Source organism: Salmo salar, chromosome 19, assembly GCF_965601325.2.
Source record: "Salmo salar chromosome 19, fSalSal1, whole genome shotgun sequence".
Taxonomy (NCBI): Eukaryota; Metazoa; Chordata; class Actinopteri; order Salmoniformes; family Salmonidae; genus Salmo; species Salmo salar.
Genome location: NC_138309.1, coordinates 67,941,613 through 67,960,074, shown reverse-complemented (window position 1 = coordinate 67,960,074; position 18,462 = coordinate 67,941,613). Strand labels below are relative to the sequence as shown.

The following is an 18,462-nucleotide window of genomic DNA, read 5'->3' as shown; positions in this document are numbered from 1 at the left end:
TTCAATTATCTGGCAACAACTCTGTTGGACATTCCTGCAGTCAGCATCCCAATTGCACGCTCCCTCAACATGAGACATCTGTGGCATTGTGTTATGTAATACAACTGCACATTTTAGAGTGGCCATTTATTGTCCACAGCACAAGGTGCACCTGTGTAATGATCATGCTGTTTCATCAGCTTTTTGATATGCGACACCTGTCAGGTGGAAGGATTATCTTGGCAAAGGAGAAATGCTCACTAACAGGGATGTAAACAAATGTGTGCACAAAATGGTAACAGCACTTTACATGTTGCGTTTAAAATTTCTGTTCAGTATAGGATCAATACCAAGGTGCATTGAATCTGTTCTGGCTCGTGGTGGCCCAACAACCTATGAAGACACTTGATGCTGGTGTTTCCTTTATTTTGTTGTTACCTGTATGTTTCTCACTTATGGGTGGCACAAATTGAGATATGGGGGAGGGAAATAGGCAGGGTATATGCAAATTAAATACTGTAGTATTACTATAATAAAACAACTGTAGTTTTTCTGCGTACTGTAATGTTTTTGCAAACATTACTGTAGTACAGTGTTATTCTTTTACGTATTTTACGTAATAAGTACTACACAAGATCAAGGGATATTACAGTGTGAAGTATTGTACAGTATACACAGAATCATATAGTAAATACTGTAGTATTCTATAGAAAAGTATTTTTCATGTGGGTAGTCTTCTGTTGAGATACTGTAACTCCACGATGTCCCAGGTTAAGAAGATCTAGCTATGAACCACAATCCAAAATCAATGAAAAGGATAAGCACCTTATTTTTTTCAGGATTCGCTGTGCTTATCTGGTTCATTCATTTTGGTTTGAGGCATATAGCTAGCACAGGAGGCACCTTCATTTCGGAGGACAGTCTCATAGTAATGGCTGGAATGGAATTATTGGAACAGTATCAAACACATGATTTACATGCGTTTGACACCATTCCATTCACTCCATTCCAGCCATTACTATGTCCTCCCCTCACCAGCCTCCTATGAAGCTAGCTTTAGACAACCGATGCCGTGGTGTATGGACTCATCTTGGCGTTCAACTACTTTTAAGGTCTCAAAGTATCTGACAAACTTTGATTTCATACTTGTCCTTTTGATCTAGCCTGGTTAAACCAGCCTGAACCCTATGACCACATCATTCTGTGAGTGCAGTATTCAGTCTGGTTTAACCAGGCTACCTTTAATCATCTGTGAATGACAACATCATTGAATAAATCACCTCTTTCCAGTTACCTGCTTTAGGGTAGGTGGCAATGAGGAGATCGGAGGGATCAGGGCGGAAGGCCCAGATAGAGTCCCAGTTGTGGACAATGTGGCACATGAGAGGGACCCCTTGGACCTTGATCAGGGGGAAGCGGTGGAATGCGTCACCTGCTGCCATAATGGCCTCGCTTAACGACAGCTCTTCTTTCCCAGCCATGACTTCAAATTCCTCCACGAGGAAGCAGAACCGCAAGCAGACGACAAGGAGACCAAGAGAAGACCACAGGGAGCCCAAGAACGTAAAAGTGTTTAAGTCCGGTCTTCTGCTTATCTTCTTGGAGTGGTTGGTCCTCTTTGTCAGTATGCACAGTAAGTCGACTTGCTTGTTCTCCTCTCTGTATCACTCTAGCTTTCTAACTTCTCTCTCTCTCTATGCAAGATCTCTCACTTTTCTTTTGTTTATCCTAAATAGCTTTCTCTGTATCTCGTCTTCTGAAGACGAGAAAAGCACAGAAGAGTATATGGTATCTGTCTCCACCTTAGCTGCTATAGATTCTGGTGTCTGCTCTCAAACTAGCCTTTGTCTACTCTATCTCTCCTTGTTCTTATTCTCTCTCTCTCTCTCTCTCTCTCTCCCCCGCTCTCTCTGTAAGATTTGACAATATGATCTTACTCCCTTCTTACTATCCCTATCTCCTAGAATATTTGGCAAGGTCCAAAATGTTCTCTCCCTTCTCCTACTCTGTTTTTAACCTCCTCTCTCTGGCTGAGTGCTGTCTGCCTGCTCTGAGCTCTATCCCGGTGTAAGCCATTCGGACTTCCTATACTAAAGTGCCCTTATGTAACTCCCCAGGCCAGACTGAATTCCACTTTTTTTTTTACCAGTGAATCTGGAGTTCGAGGGAGGGACAAGGGAGTGTCTAGAACTATCTGTTCCAAACAGAGAAGTTAGCCAAATATCCCTTTTGCTATTTACTTCCCAAGTAAAAACAGGTTGCTATAGTCTAATTAAGAAATAAACAAAAGACAGCACAAGAACATTTGATTGACATAGACTGGTTTAATTAGATAAGTATTCACTTTTTATATTATGGCTGCTTTGAAATTCCATTGTTCTTTGTCTAATCTCCTGCTCACACACACATTTTACAGATCCCTTGGATGCCCTCTTATGAAACGTTGAAGCCTGCTAGTTTGCAAACACTCCCTAAAGTTAGTTAACTTTGGACTTATGTCCTATAGTTGTCTAGTCTTGTGAACCAATGACTGGAGCAACAGGCCTCAGGCACTTTGGCAGTCAACATTTTTTCACAAAAGTCTGCTCTCATGTGTCTGTAATCACACTGCATTGTTGAAATATATCCACATGCACATGACAATGTCTTATATATAAAAAGAGTGTAAGTTATGTAACTCAACATTTCAACATCAAGTAATAAAAGCAGAATTAACAACAGTAAGTTTAGAGGGAGACTAAAACAAAATACTGTTGCTTACATGCAGGATATGAATGTTGAAGAGCTTTAGCAAATATATGAATACAACATTAAATCATTTGGTACCTCTTGCGTTACATTTGAGTTAAGTAATCCGTGTGCACCAAAAAAAATGTTTTAGAATTATTATTATTATTATTATTTTTTTTACTAAAACAAGTTTACATCTTTACATTCAGGACATGTAAACCAAAACGTAATGTTCTGCATTAGTTAAACACACAGCGACCGACAACCGAACGGTGCCGTTGAATGTTACATCATTTCTCCTTAGAGGCCCTACTTTTTGGAATGCTGCTGACCATCTCGCTCCAGCAGATACACACTGGTCCCAGAAGTGGCTGCAATCAGGCCTGTCCACTTCCCCGCCAGACACACGGACGAGCCAAACACGGCCGAGGAAAGGCCCAGCAACCTGGACTCAGTCTGAGTGGGAAGGGAGAGGAGGGAGAGCAAGGGGGAGAAACAGAAAGAGGGAGGGGGAGGAAGAAGGAGAGGAAGAGTAAAAGAGAGACAAATAAAGACAGAAATAGAAAGAGGTGGTTTAAGAATATTATATTTCTGTGAATTCATAATTATATACATTTCTTCATTGTTGATTTGAACAAATATATGTATTTCCATGCATTATTAGGACAAAGAAGTGCCATTGATTACCAGATGAGAACAATGGTGAAGGACCTTGATGTGATTACATTGAGCAGTGTCACCAGTCACATCATCATGATGATGCAAAAAGAATCATGTAATGCAAAACGCATCATTCCAATATCTTGAAAACTTGACTGCTGACATGCAAAACATTTTGGGACTGTATCAACAGTGAACTAATGAAAAACAATACTTTTTTTTTGTTGAGTGGATTGTCCCTTTAACCTTTGATTGATGGAGTCATTTTTTTTTTTTTACTGTAACATCAGAGGGTATAACAACAACGTGCTGTAGGAGGAAGGTAAACAGTTGCTAGCTAAGAGGTGCCCATTGTAAAATGGCAAGTAAACTGTCGAGTGCCATTTTTTGTTTATAAAGTGCAAAAATAAATATATTATCGCTTCTGTCAGAGTTTTGCTTACTGTATAATCGACTCACCGTGCAATAATAGGTTTGAACAAAGGTGCAAGGCATCTTACTTCACAAGAATTCCTACATAATTATAAACTTTGCTACTTTATACTGTACCTAAAACACCAATATACTAACCGTCATAGTCCAGCGGTTGATGACTCTCAGCATATTTGATTGGCTCCCAGCTGCCACGATATGATCCTGGCCAAGCCAATGGCATGTGTAGATCTGTGTTCACAACAATTTGACACAAGCACTTTTAGAACAAAATAATTCCAGAACGGTTCTTTGGGTGTCCCAATGGGATAACCCGTTGAAGAACCCTTGTGTTATCCAGGTAGAACCCTTTCGGTTCCATTTAGAAACCTCTGTGGAAAGGGTTTTACATGGAATCGAAAACGGTTGTACCTGGAACCCAAAAGGGTTATTCAAAGGCCTCTCCCATGGGGACAGCCGAAGAACCTTATTAAGTTCTAGATATAACCTTTGGACTAGTAGTTGAGGTTTAGATCATGTTTTGTGGCTATATTGATGGACTCACTTTGCTTTCTCCTTGGTAGTCATGAGGCACTTCAGTCACTTTCTGACCTGAGACATAATCCCAGATCTAAAAGAGAGAGAGAAAGAGTGCGAGAGAGATAAGTATGCATGCTATGCATATGCATGCATTGCAGCTGTCTTGTCTGCACCCACTTTGGCACCCAAATGTCCCAATACATTGTGTAATAAGTTATAGTTTTAGGGTCATGCCCTGGTATCAATATGGAGATAATAATCACATTGAATAAAATAGGAAAACAATTGTTAAAGTTTGTGTAAAGTTACAGTACCTGAGCTGAGGGAAAACAATTTTGTATTAAGATGACAATAATAATATGTTGTCAAAGTCAGAGACAATGATTGCAGGATTATGTGACTTACTGTAACTAGACAGATCTCTAACCTTTAACCCTGAGAAAGGTTACCCTAAACCTCTCAGTATGTACTGAATAAAATCGGATTACTTTTGGATGACTTCCTTGGTTTATGCTGCAAACAAATATACTGCGTACTGTATACAAAACATTAGAACACCTGCTCTCTTTATGACCTAGACTGACCAGGTGAAAGGTACAGTATGATCCTTTATTGATGTCACTTGTTAAATCCACTTTAATCAGTGTAGATGAAGGGGAGGAGACAGGTCAAACAAGGATTTGTAAGCCTTGAGACAATTGAGACATGGATTGTTTATGCGTGCCATTCAGAGGGTGAATGGGAAAGACAAAAAATGTAAGTGCCTTTGAACATGGTACTGTGTGGTAGTAGGTGCCAGGTGCACCAGTTTGTGTCAAGAACTGCAACGTTGCTAGGTTTTTCATGCTCAACAGTTTCCCGTGTGTATCAAGAATGGCCACCACCCTAAGGACATCCAGCCAACTTCACACAACTGTGGAAAGCATTGGAGTCAACATGGGCCAGCATCCCGGTGGAACGCTTTCAACGCCTTGTAGAGTCCATTCCCTGACAAATTGAGGCTGTTCTGAGGGCAAAAGGGGGGTGTTCCTTATGTTTGGTATATTCAGTGTAAATTCAATCTCTAAATAACCCTCCAGCAATCTTGGTCATCACTATCTGGACAAGTGGCAAAGTCATAAACCCAACCTATTTCTCTTCTTAAAATCTGATTTGAAACCTAACCCTAACCTTAATCCTAACCCTAAACACACTGCTAACCTTATGCCTAACCCTATCCTTAAATTAAGACTAAAAAGCTTATGTTTGTTTTCATACATTTTAACCATATACACTGTAGCTAGTGGGAACCATCAATCTTGGGCAAGTGCTGACTCAACTTCCTCCTGCATATTCTTGATTTACTGGCATCACGGCTAAGAGGTCAGCTGCACTGTCAAGTTCCAGGGAAAGCTTTCCCAACCCACATTTTTTTTTAAATAATTCATTTAAATACTATAACAGTCTAGTACACTGTTTCTCAACTCTGGTCCCTGAGTACCCCCAACAATACATATTTTTGTTGTGACCGTAGACAAGCACACCTGATTCTACTCGTCAAATAATCATCAAGCCCTTGATAAGTTGAATCAAGTGTTTTTTATTTAATTTTTGACTGTAATATGTCTGCACATTTTTCAAAAGTTATCTGGGCTGTGACTTAATTTTTGTATTCTGATTACGTCATCCCTGTTACATGTAATCCGTTACTACCCAACCCTGTTTGTTTGTTGCTGATGTTGTCACCTCCAGTGCGTTGTCCTTCCTCCAGGAGCCAGACAGGATGTGATTGACAGCTGGGTCGATCTGAAGCGTGTCACCACACACGTGAGGACCCGAAAGCATCCTAAAAGCGGGGTAGACAAAGATAATGCCTGATAAAACCTGTCCATGGCAAATCTGGATACATACACCATAATCCTGATGCATTAACCATAATGATTGAAGACAAATAAAACAATTACAGTTTTACCTGACAGAATGCTGCTGTCTGGTATCCCAAAACTGTGAGAAGACAAATATTATTAGACAGATATTTTAAATGAATTGAATTAATTGAATTGAATGACTTTCACTGGAAAATCGGCTTGCTTGCCACGGCAGTTTCTAAATTGATCTCCTAAAACAGGGGTGTCAAACGAAATTCCTGGAGGGCCATGTGTCTGCAGGTTAGCACTCCTACCTTGTACTTCATTGATCAATTAATGTCATTGTCACCGCTCTAGGTCTTAACTGAATACGAATTTACAATAAATAACATAAATAACAAAAGCCAACAGATACACGGCCCTGCAGCAATCGAGTTTGACACTCCTGTCCTAGAACAAATGTAAGAATCTGGTCTCTAGTTACTAGATCAGACTAGTGTTTACAAACCACAAATCAAGCTTCTTAAGATTTGGGGATTTTACACAGTAAACTGCAATTGTTACCTGTATGGTGTTGTCCCAACCCCCAGAGATGAATTCTCTCTCCATCTCTGGGTGAAAAGTCACTGCGAAAACCCGAAAACGATGTCCATCCATAACTGTTCTTGTGGAGCTGAAAATAAAATGGTGGAAAATAAATACTGGTTGAAAGAACGACCTAAAGTGACTCAAAATTAGTTTATTTTGTAAAGGAAGTTCGGAGTTCCGACCTTCTCACATCTTTTGTATTTATTTGACAGCACACTGGAATAGACAGATGAGAAGTGCTAAAACAGAATTAGTACCCACTTTGCTAGGAGTATATTTGGTCCGGGGTCAGGGGGGCTAACCACAACACCAGACTCAGGCACACTAAAATGTTTTATTTTAAATAATGATAAAATTGTCATAATGTTCCACATCAGGAAAAAACATGTATTGTAGAAAATGTTGTTTTCAGGGATTACTAATGTTTTACCCACCTGGCCTTGCAGGTCATCAGTCTCTGGTGAGTGGAGAGGTCATACAGATGAATGGCTGAGTCGGACCCCCCTGTGGCTGCTTTCTCTCCAGAGGGAGAGAGGGAGAGAGAGAGGGTCTGTCTCTGTCCACCTCCTCCCGCTCCACCTCCAGTCTCCCCCACGTCTCTCACCCCCCACAAACACTCTCCTCCCCACACGTACCAGCTCCTCACAATGCCGCTGGCATCTCGAGAAAGCGACACAGGAGAGAAGTAGTTGGTAATTGTCCATTTCAATACAGAGGAGAATCCTTATTTCTCCCATTGACATCGATGCATGATTATGTGTTAGTTAGTGGGATTCACCACACACAATGCCTAGTGAAAGTACTCACACCCTTGCAGTTTTCACATTTTGCTGCTGTTAAGGAATTCAGCCTCAGCTGCAGCCCCACGCTAGGGAATACTGTGTGTGCGCTGAAGCTGAAAGCTAGATTGTGTCACTGGCGGTCGGGGGGGGGAACTTCATGCAGAGCTAACCATTAACGGCTGGGTTTGTCTGTGGTCTGGGATCCAGGAGACCCAAAGTACGAAACATACTGTACATGAAATAGATACTTTTATAGTTTTCTGTATCTTAGAGAATCCCAGTGATGCATGTCTATCAATAGCTCTCTAACAATCGGTCAATTTCAGTACAACATACTACGGGGAGTCGCACTCTCGCAGCTTTGGTTGAAGGATATACAATCATGCCTGACAAGGCCACCTTCCACAGGTGATAAGCATGAGGCTCGGATTCATTCCTTCAATTATTCCTTTCTTCACGTCGGCGTGAACAGGAACGATTCACGCTAGTAAAACAAACAATTGGAAAACTAGATTGTTTTACAGTGGTAGAGTGTGCTCAGCCCCTGGATGTTGTGTGCTGAATTTTGTACTTGTTTTCGTAAGTCTTCTAATCACAAACAATTACTTATTCTTCAATTTGTTGGTGCAATGAGTAAGATGGCTACGAAAACGACAGAGACGACGACGGCTACAAGCTGTGTTCGGGGTCGAGATCATGTCCCCAGTCATGTGACTATAACATTTCTCTGAAAGACACACATGATCTATGTATAGTTTGTCTTGGCTTGGAACACTCTCAGGCAGCCCTCGCTCGAACCATTCCATGTGTGCATTGCCACGTACTGCGTACAAACTCTTTGGAAAGATTTCTTGAGAAATCTTGGAATTACCGATGGTGACTTTCCTCCGGCCTAGCCGAGGTGCAGGAAGCAGAGTTGTATTGGTGGTCGGAGCAAAGAACTTGTCTAACTGGGCGCGGGGTATGTGGTGGCTGCCCACTCCCAACCTGGCTCCTGTGCGCTCTGGGGTATGGCAGGCTACTCGAAGAGATAGCGCCAACGCTGCAATAATGCCTAGCAATAAAAAATGTAAAACAACTCACATAATCCAAATATTATTACATGTTTTTATTAAGAAATATCAGAACGATGTTAGAGACTGGAATACAAATATATATATAAATATATATATACATATAATGTATATAAACATATCAACATATAATGGTGTGTATAGACAGTATACGTACAACAGTAGAAATATAGGATGAGACATGACTAGAATAAAGTATTTACAGTGCATTTGGAAAGTATTCAGACCTTTTTTTTTACTTTTTCCACATTTTGTTACGTTACAGCCTTATTCTAAAATGTATGATTTTTTCCCCCTCATCAGTCTAGAAACAATACCCCATAATGACAAAGCAAAAACAATTTTTACAAAATGTATAAAGAATAAAAACAGAAATATCACATTTACATACATATTCAGACTCTTTACTCAGTACTTTGTTGAAGCACCTTTGGCAATTACAGCCTCGAGTCTTCTTGGGTATGACACTACAAACATGGCACACCTGCATTTGGGGAGTTTCTCCCATTCCTGTCTGCAGATCGTCTCAAACTCTTTCAGGTTGGATGGGGAGCGTTTCCTCCAGACGTGATGCTTGGCATTCAGGCCAAAGAGTTCAATCTTGGTTTCATCAGACCAGAGAATCTTGTTTCTCATTGTCTGAGAGTCTTTAGGTGTCTTTTGGCAAACTCCAAGCGGGCTGTCATGTGTATTTTACTGAGGAGTGGATTCAGTCTGGCCACTCTACCATAAAGGCCTGATGGTGGAGTGCTGCAGAGATGGTTGTCCTTCGGGTTCTTGGTCTCCTCCCTGACTAAGGCCCTTCTCCCCCAGTTGCTCAATTTGGCCAGGCGGCCAGCTCTAGGAAGAGTCTTGGTGGTTACAAACTTCTTCCATTTAAAAATGATGGAGGCCACTGTGTTCTTGGAGACCTTCAATGCCACAGAAATTGTTTGGTACCCTTCCCCAGATCTGTGTCTCGACACAATCCTGCCTTGGAGCTCTACAGCCAATTCCTTCAACCTCATTGCTTGGTTTTTGCTCTGACATGCACTGTCAACTCTGGACCTTAAACTGTTGGGTTCTGAGAATATGAAAATATACTTATTCATGTCACTAATGGAGTGCTGTGGTTTAGAGGGTCTACACCAGAAGTTAATGGTTATAGGAGGAAGGTATATAGTGTGAGCAATTAAGCTTGGAATGTGTTGAGTGCAGGGAAGTGATTACATCTGGCAGGCATTGATAAGGGGAGAGAGCCATGGATTAGTGATGGAGGGGGGTTGAGGTCAGGTCGGGTCACCTTAATCAAATCAAATTTATTTATATAGCCCTTCTTACATCAGCTGATATCTCAAAGTGCTGTACAGAAACCCAGCCTAAAACCCCAAACAGCAAGTAATGCAGGTGTAGAAGCACCTTATCTCTTAAGGGAGATATAAATGTGTATGGCTTATCACTAGTGTCCTGCCTAGCAGTAAAGAACAACGTTTCTCCGCCTATGAGGAACGGTTAAATATCAGTGCTTGTGTGAAAATGGTTTTGTCTAATGCAGCTGTATTGATCCTATGGGAATAATAAACTTGTTTAAGCTTTCATAGTGTTCATAGAGTTTTTTACTATGAATTAGAACCTAACAATGGACAAGTGTGTGCGTTTCCAAATCATGTCCAATCAATTGAATTTACCACAGGTGGAGACCAATCAAGCTTTAGAAACATCTCAAGGATGATCAATGAAAACAGGATGCACCTGAGCTCAATTTCGAGTCTCATAAACAAAGGATCTGAATATGTACAGGTGAAGTTGAAAGTTTACATACACCTTAGCCAAATACATTTAAACTCAGTTTTTCACAATTCCTGACATTTAATCCGAGTAAACATTCCCTGTCTTAGGTCAGTTAGGATCACCACTTTATTTTAAGAATGTGAAATGTCAGAATAATAGTAGAGAGAATTATTTATTTCAGCTTTTATTTCTTTCATCACATTCCCAGTGGGTCAGAAGTTTACATACACTCAATTAGTATTTGGTAGCATTGCCTTTAAATTGTTTAACTTGGTTCAAACGTTTCGGGTAGCCTTACACAAGCTTCCCACAATAAGTTGGGTGAATTTTGGCCCATTCCTCCTGACAGAGCTGGTGTAACGGAGTCAGGTTTGTAGGCCTCCTAGCTCTCACACACTTCAGTTCAGCCCACAAATTCTCTATAGGATTGAGGTCAGGACTTTGAAATGGCCACTCCAATACCTTGACTTTGTTGTCCTTATACCATTTTGCCACAACTTTGGAAGTATGCTTGGGGTCATTGTTCATTTGGAAGACCCATTTGCGACAAAGCTTTAACTTCCTGACTGATGTCTTGCGAATTTGCTTCAATATATCCACGTACTTTTCCTACCTCATGATGCCATCTATTTTGTGAAGTGCACCAGTCCCTCCTGCAGCAAAGCACCCCCACAACATGATGCTGCCACCCCCATGCTTCACGGTTGGGATGGTGTTCTTCGGCTTGCAAGCATCACCCTTTTTCCTCCAAACATAACGATGGTCATTATGGCCAAACAGTTCTATTTTTGTTTCATCAGACCAGAGGACATTTCTCCAAAAAGTACGAACTTTGTCCCCATGTGCAGTTGCAAACCGTAGTCTGGCTTTTTTTTTATGGCAGTTTGGCGCAGTGGCTTCTTCCTTGCTGAGCGGCCTTTCAGGTTATGTCGATATAGGACTCGTTTTACTGTGGATATAGATACCTTTGTACCTGTTTCCTCCAGCATCTTCACAAGGTCCTTTGCTGTTGTTCTGGGATTGAGTAGAAATTTTCACACCACAGTACGTTCATCTCTAGGCGACAGAACACGTCTCCTCCCTGAGCGGTATGACGGCTGCATGGTCCCATGGTGTTTATACTTGCGTACTATTGTTTGTACAGATGAACGAGGTACCTTCAGGTGTTTGGAAATTGCTCCCAAGGATGAACAAGACTTGTGGAGGTCTGCAAAGGTCAAGCAAAGAGGCACTTTGAGTTTGAAGGTAGGCCTTGAAATACATCCACAGGTACACTTCCAATTGACTAAAATGATGTCAATTAGCCTATCAGAAGCTTCTAAAGCCATGACATAATTTTCTGGAATATTCCAAGCTGTTTAAAGGCACAGTCAACTTAGTGTATGTAAACTTCTGACCTACGGGAATTGTGATACAGTGAAATAATCTGTCTGTAAACAATTGTTGGAAAAAGTATCTGTGTAATGCACAAAGTAGATGTCCTAACCTAACCACAAGAAATTTGTGGAGTGGTTGAAAAACACATTTTAATGACTCCAACCTAAGTGTATGTAAACTTCCGACTTCAACTGTAGCATGCTTCTGTCTACTTCAGCTGAACAGTATGTCTAGGCAATCCTGTCGAACACAGTTTTTGTATGTATCGGGTAGTAAAACTGCATAAACCTAATGTCAAGTTAAAGTGCACTGTTTGCTAGCTAACGTTAGCTGGCTGGCTCGCTAGCTAACATTACGTGTATGCTCTCCACTTTCTGGAGGACCGCATTTTGAAATCAGTGGAATTCGAGTATGATAGCTATGGAGATAGAGAAAACACCTGTCTCTGGATTACATCTTCAAACTAAGGGCAACCATGGCATCTGACAGACATGTCCAACCATGATGTATATGGGTAAGATTTTCTAATTTTTACAGAAAGTGTTTAAGGGCACAGTCAACTTAGCGTATGCAAACTTCTGACCCACTGGAAATGTGATACAGTGAATTATTAGTGAAATAATCTGTCTGTAAACAATTGTTGGAAAAATGACTTGTGTCATGCACAAAGTAGATGTCCTAACCAACTTGCCAAAACGAGTTTGTTAACAAGAAATTTATGGAGTGGTTGAAAAACGAGTTTTAATGACTCCAACATAAGTGTATGTAAACTTCCGACTTCAACTGTAGCTGAAACCGGGCTAAACAAGTGCTGCGTAGTATGCTAGCCAGGTTGGCTACTCGCCGAGGCGAGCTAGCTATTACTAGCTATTCCTCCCTCCCCACAGTAGAGTTTCTGGGGTACAGTACATCTCTTATTTAGTATATGTAGCGTTAAGTCGCTTGGTTATTCTAAACGGGCCGTGCTGTGGTCAAAGAGGCTAGCTGGCCTAGCTTAGACTAAAAATCCTCCTGGCTAACGTCGGTTAACATGCTTAACTTCCAGCAAGTGAATCTTATTAGCTTCCCCCCAGCATTATGGCACCCCAATCCTATTTTCAATTCCTGGAGTTGGAGGAAGCAGGGTTTACTTGCACCTCCAATGAGGAAGCAGGTCCCGAGCACTTGGCTGGGGTAACCCCCAGAGCGAGGGGCATTGGCATGGGGCTGACTGAGCAGTGCGCCCCTCCCCCCAAAATACAGTGACAACAGTGCCCCCACGTTTGGTTATGGTCCAAATGGTGTACTACGTCAGCCATTGCCAGAGCCCCCTGTGCCTGTAAATAGGCCAGGCTTCATTCTGGCTATACAGTCTCACGGAAACACAACGTACAGTACCAGTTTGGACACACCTACTCATTTAAGGGTTTTTCTTTATTTTTTACTATTTTCTACATTGTAGAATAATAGTGAAGACATCAAAACTATGAAATACCACATATGGAATCATGTAGTAACCAAAAAAGTGTTCAACAAATCAATATATATTTTATATTTGAGATTCTTCAAAGTAGCCACCATTTGCCTTGATGACAGCTTTGCACACTCTTGGCATTCTCTCAACAAGCTTCATGAGGTAGCCACCTGGAATGCATTTCAATTAACAGGTGTGATTTGTTAAAAGTTCATATTTGCATTTGAGCCAATCAGTTGTGTTGTGAGAAGGTAGGGGTAGTATACAGAAGATAGCCCTATTTGGTAAAAGACCAAGTCCATATTATGGCAAGAACTCAAATAAGCAAAGAGAAACGACAGTCCATCATTACTTTAAGACATGAAGGTCAGTCAATCCGGAAAATTGCTAAACTTTGAAAGTTTCTTCAAGTGCAGTCGCAAAAACCATCAAGCGCTATGATGAAACTGGCTCTCATGAGGACCGCCACAGCAAAGGAAGACCCAGAGTTACCTCTGCTGCAGAGGATAAGTTCATTAGAGTTAACTGCACCTCAGATTGCAGCCCAAATAAATGCTTCACAGAGTTCAAGTAATAGACACATCTCAACATCAACTGTTTAGAGGAGACTGCGTAAATCAGGCGTTGATGGTTGAATTGCTGCAAAGAAACCACTACTGAAGGACACCAATAAAAAGAGACTTACTTGGGCCAAGAAACACAAGCAATGGACATTAGACTGGTGGAAATCTGTTCTTTGGTCTGATGAGTCCAAATTTGAGATTTTTGGTTCCAACCACTGTCTTTGTGAGACGCAGAGTAGGTGAACGGATGATCTCCGCATGTGTGGTTACCACCATGAAGCATGGAGGAGGAGGTGTGATGGTGTTGGGATGCTTTGTCTGTGCTTTATTTAGAATTCTAAGCACACTTAACCAGCATCGCTATCACAGCATTCTGCAGCGATACACCATCCCATCTGGGTTGCGCTTAGTAGTGGGACTATCATTTGTTTTTCAACAGGACAATGATCCAAAACACGCCTTCAGGCTGTGTAAGGGGTATTTGACCAAGAAGGAGAGGGATGAAGTACTGCATCAGATTACCTGGCCTCCACAATCACCCGACCTCAACCCAATTGAGATGGTTTGGGATGAGTTGGACTGCAGAGTGAAGGAAAAGCAGCCAACAAGTGCTCAGCATATGTGGGAACTCCTTCAAGACTGTTGGAAAAGCATTCCTCATGAAGCTGGTTGAGAGAATGCCAAGAGTGTGCAAAGCTGTCGTCAAGTCAAAGGGTGGCTACTTTGAATAATCTAAAATATGTGATTCCACATGTGTTATTTCATAGTTTTGATGTCTTCACTATCATTCTACAATGTAGAAAATAGTAAAAATAAAGAAAAACCCTTGAATGAGTAGGTGTGTCCAAACTTTTGACTATTACTATATGTAAAAAGCTTGTCCATGTTTAAAGCTGCCCCCTCTGCTACCCCGCGTTCCACAGGGTTTAAGGGGTATATCAATCTCTCCAGGGTGAGAGTAATAAGTAGGGTCTCTGGCCACAAGGAGGCGTCCTTTCCCCATAGGTAGTTCATTATTTGTATTCATTGCTGATTCCTGCCTGTAGCTCACTAGTCCCTATTAAGTGTCCAGTGATACAGGTTATTGGCTCTATGGGCGATTAGTTGTTGGTAGCGGAGTCGAGGGAACGAGCAGGGTTGGACACGACCACGCTATTATCCCACACACAGTATCATATGATCCCTGAAATGAGCTGTCTGTTGTCAGCTCAATGCTTTTCATTCCTGGGAATTAGAGTCAATTATGATTCACCCCTGTATGTTAATATAGAAGGGGGCAGTTTTTCAGAGCTGTCTCAGGGCTCTGCGCTGACATTTTTACAAGAAGCACATGTGCTCCTATGTCAAAAAATGTAGGCTCACACAAATAAATTTAGGAGCACAATGAAAGTATTTGAGGAAGAGTGTTTTTATGATAAGAAATGACGAAAAGTGCATGAATAAAAGTTTTTGGGAGTGTTCCACGCTCAATCAAGCACAATGTACCCTCAAATATTCAGTAACTTAGGTGAGACAAAAATGATCAGCTGCCCCTTTAAGGGGTGGGCCGTTAGCATGGTGTGTCTGTCAGAGATTCTCCAACATCTCTTCTCTTTGCTAGTAGTTGAGCGAGCTCAAACTAACATTGACAAACAACCTAGCGTGTGACCAAAACGCTATAAATAGCCAAGAAACATGAGCACAAAGTCACACTTTAGTAGACTTTCGGGTAAATTTGACCAACTTCAATGCTAAAAATGAATCTTTCAGCCCTTCACTCACAGTGCTCTCAGCCCCGTTGCTGCATGAGTTGGTGGTATACCTTGTGCAGCAACAATAGTTCCAGTGCTGAAAGATTCATTTGATGGGATTCATAGTTCTTTGTGTGATTAGCTACCAACTATGAGGCAAAACGTCAGAAATACTTTGAAAATAGCTACGGCAGCATTTATTTTTGCAACAAATCACAACTTGCACATGTGCTCATACTTGTCTTTTTCAGTTTGCACACATCAATTTTTAGGCTCATTTGCGAGTAAAATGGCTGCACTGTAGAGCCCTGTGTCTGTCCCATTCCCAGCTAGGTTACTAGGCACTTTGTCGCCTGTACCTACGACGGGTCGGTGGGGTAACCAACATGATAACGTTTTTTTCTATGTGTCTATATTTAATGCGTGCGGTCCAGCGCTTTGTGCCAGCCAGTTACCGGAACACGTCTTCCCGCCTAAACCGAGTGAGGCTCGTTGTGACAACAGTACCCCAAGTGGCACTGTCACTGATCGCCGGAGCCTGTGTACCCAGAGTGGGCCGGGCTTTAGGTAAACCATGGCACATAAACAGTTTTTTCAACAAAGTTCCACAGTGTTCACGGGCGTCAAACATGTTGTTTCTCTCGCGAGTTGTGAGTTCGATGAAAAGTGTCCCTTCTCCACATTCAGACACACTGTTCTCAAGAGTGGTGGAAATGGAAGAAGAATCTTTCCCAGTCCACCCAGTCCTTCAGATGGCACTTCACGGGAGTCTCATTGTCTGCTCCGACCAATGGCTCGCATGTGCAGTGTAGCCCTGGATCATGCAAACAGTGACACCAGGGTACAGGCTACAATTTGTTGTGAGTCCCGCACGCTTCTGCAGCATCATCACGTCGACTGTTCCCGAGGCCTCAGCTTCCGTTTTGAGATAGGAAATATCCTCCCGTCTCCAGAAGCAGGCAATCCGAGTGGTTCCTATGTTGAAGATCTGGGATGGCTGGTACAGACTGTATTTCCTGGTTACGAAAATGGACGGGACTTTGCATCCCATTCTAGACCTACGTGCCCTCAGCAAGCACCTCAGAGTCAAACTCAGAATGCTCACGAGCCACCAGCTATTACAGCCGCTTCGGGTGTCCCTGTCAGGCCTACGGGCTATGGCCCATTGGTGGGACCCTCTGCTATTGTCAGGGGGCAGGCAGCCTTAGTTCACAGAGATCGTTTGCCTTTTAGGTGGGGACCGGTGGCAACTCCTGTTGCACGGGGACTTGGTGTCCCAGGCGCACGGGCACGTTTGGCTTGTGAGGCTGGAGATTTGGTTCCTATGGGCCTGGCCCCTGAAAGGGCCAATCTGATGGCTAGAGGTTTACCTTTGAATGTTATTGCTACCATTCAGTCTGCAAGGGCGAGAGGGCTGCATGACTATAAGTGGCAAATGTTTGAGCTGTGGTACTAAGATAAAGGACTGGTTCCTTTTCAGAGCTCTGTGAGGGACATCCTTATGTTCCAACGGGAGCTTTTTAAGCATTCTCCACTTTAAAAGTGCACATAGCCGCTATCTCAGTGTGTCATGTGGGAATTGACAGAACCTCACTGGGGGCTCAAAACCTGGTGGTGCGGTTCCTGAAAGGTTATGCCATCTCAGACCGGTCTCTAAACCTAATGCACTTGCATGGGACTTGGCGCTGGTTTTGGAGGCACTCTGGAGTCTGTGGATCTGAAGATCCTCTTCTACAAAACCTCCAAAACCAGCTTTGAGCCTCTGGAGTCAGTGGATCTGAAGATCTTCTTCTACAAAACCTCCCTGCTCATGGCTTTGGACCTGGCTAAATGTGCTAGGGACCTCCACACATTATCCGCACACCCTTCCTGTACACCCCAGGCAACTCTAAGGTGACGTTACGTCCAAATGCAGCCTTCACCCCGAAAGTGATGGCTATGTCCTATAGGTCGTTAGCTTTTGAATTATTTTCCTTTTCGCCTCCTTCTGAAAAACAACAGAGGTTACATATCCAGTGTCCAGTGCCAGCTTTACACACGTACATTGAAAGGACGCGGGATATCCGGTTATGTGAGCAGCTGTTTGTCTGTTTTGATAATCCACCGCGCAGCAGGGCGCTCTCTAAGCAGCGTGTCTCCCACTGGATTATCTCCCTGGCATATTATCAGCAAGGGACAAGGGTTACCTAGCGGTGTACGTGCCCACTGCACCAGGGGTCTGGCAGCATCTAGGGCATTGTTTAAAGGGTTAACTACAGGAGATATTTGTGCTGCAGCAAGTTGGGCATCACCATACACTTTTGTGAGGTTTTATCGCTCGGATGTCACTTCTCCCTGTGTAGCCCACAGCGTGCTTATTATGGCTGGGACCGGGGAAATTCACTAGGCAACGTGCCGTGTGCGTAATACCCAGACTGTCATATCTGGCGGGGTCAGATCTGGGTGGTCTGCCATGGGCTGTTTCATTTAGTATCTGTTGGGGTCGGCTTGGGGCGTGATTGTATTTCTCCATAGTATGTTGTACTGAAGTTGACCAACTGAAAGGGAACGTAATATTATGACTATAACTACTGTTCCCTGAAGGAGGGAAACGAGGTGCAACACCTGTTTTCCCCCCGTTCCTGGGCTCGATGAAGAGCGGTATTAAATTGAAGGAATGAATCCGAACCTAACGTGTATCACCTGTGGACGGCGGGACTTCCAACGAGGGGTGTATTCCATTGGCCTTGTCAGGCGTGATTGTACACTGAGTATACAAAATATTAAGAACACCTGCTCTTTCCATGACAAACTGACCGGGTGATTCCAGATGAAAGCTATGATCCCTTATTGATGTCACTTGTTAAATCCACTTTTGAATTGTGCCTTTGAATGGGGTATGGTTGTAGGTGCCAGGCGCACTGGTTTGTGTCAAGAACTGTAACGCTGCTGGGTTTTTCATGCTCAACAGTTTCCCGTG

The 18,462-nt window shown here is 42.6% G+C and overlaps 2 protein-coding genes across 2 annotated transcripts in view; both read right to left on the bottom strand.

Annotated features, from left to right (window-relative positions):
- sult1st6 (sulfotransferase family 1, cytosolic sulfotransferase 6) overlaps positions 1 to 2,094 on the bottom strand; it is a 60,575-nt gene extending 58,481 nt beyond the window's left edge. Inside the window, exon 1 of the mRNA XM_014158566.3 lies at positions 1,274 to 2,094. Within this exon, the coding sequence (XP_014014041.1) occupies positions 1,274 to 1,460 (187 nt within the window). The 5' untranslated portion in view covers positions 1,461 to 2,094. The remainder of the gene's footprint in view (positions 1 to 1,273) is intronic.
- Positions 2,095 to 2,283: 189 nt separating this feature from the next.
- The window catches only part of LOC106579066 (uncharacterized), a 52,990-nt gene continuing 36,811 nt past the window's right edge, over positions 2,284 to 18,462 (bottom strand). The window contains exons 5-11 of the mRNA XM_045702598.2: positions 7,190 to 7,415; positions 6,732 to 6,840; positions 6,272 to 6,303; positions 6,046 to 6,145; positions 4,346 to 4,411; positions 3,940 to 4,032; positions 2,284 to 3,165 (exon numbers count right to left, since the gene is read on the bottom strand). Coding sequence (XP_045558554.1) covers positions 3,019 to 3,165; positions 3,940 to 4,032; positions 4,346 to 4,411; positions 6,046 to 6,145; positions 6,272 to 6,303; positions 6,732 to 6,840; positions 7,190 to 7,415 — 773 coding nt within the window. The 3' untranslated portion in view covers positions 2,284 to 3,018. The remainder of the gene's footprint in view (positions 3,166 to 3,939; positions 4,033 to 4,345; positions 4,412 to 6,045; positions 6,146 to 6,271; positions 6,304 to 6,731; positions 6,841 to 7,189; positions 7,416 to 18,462) is intronic.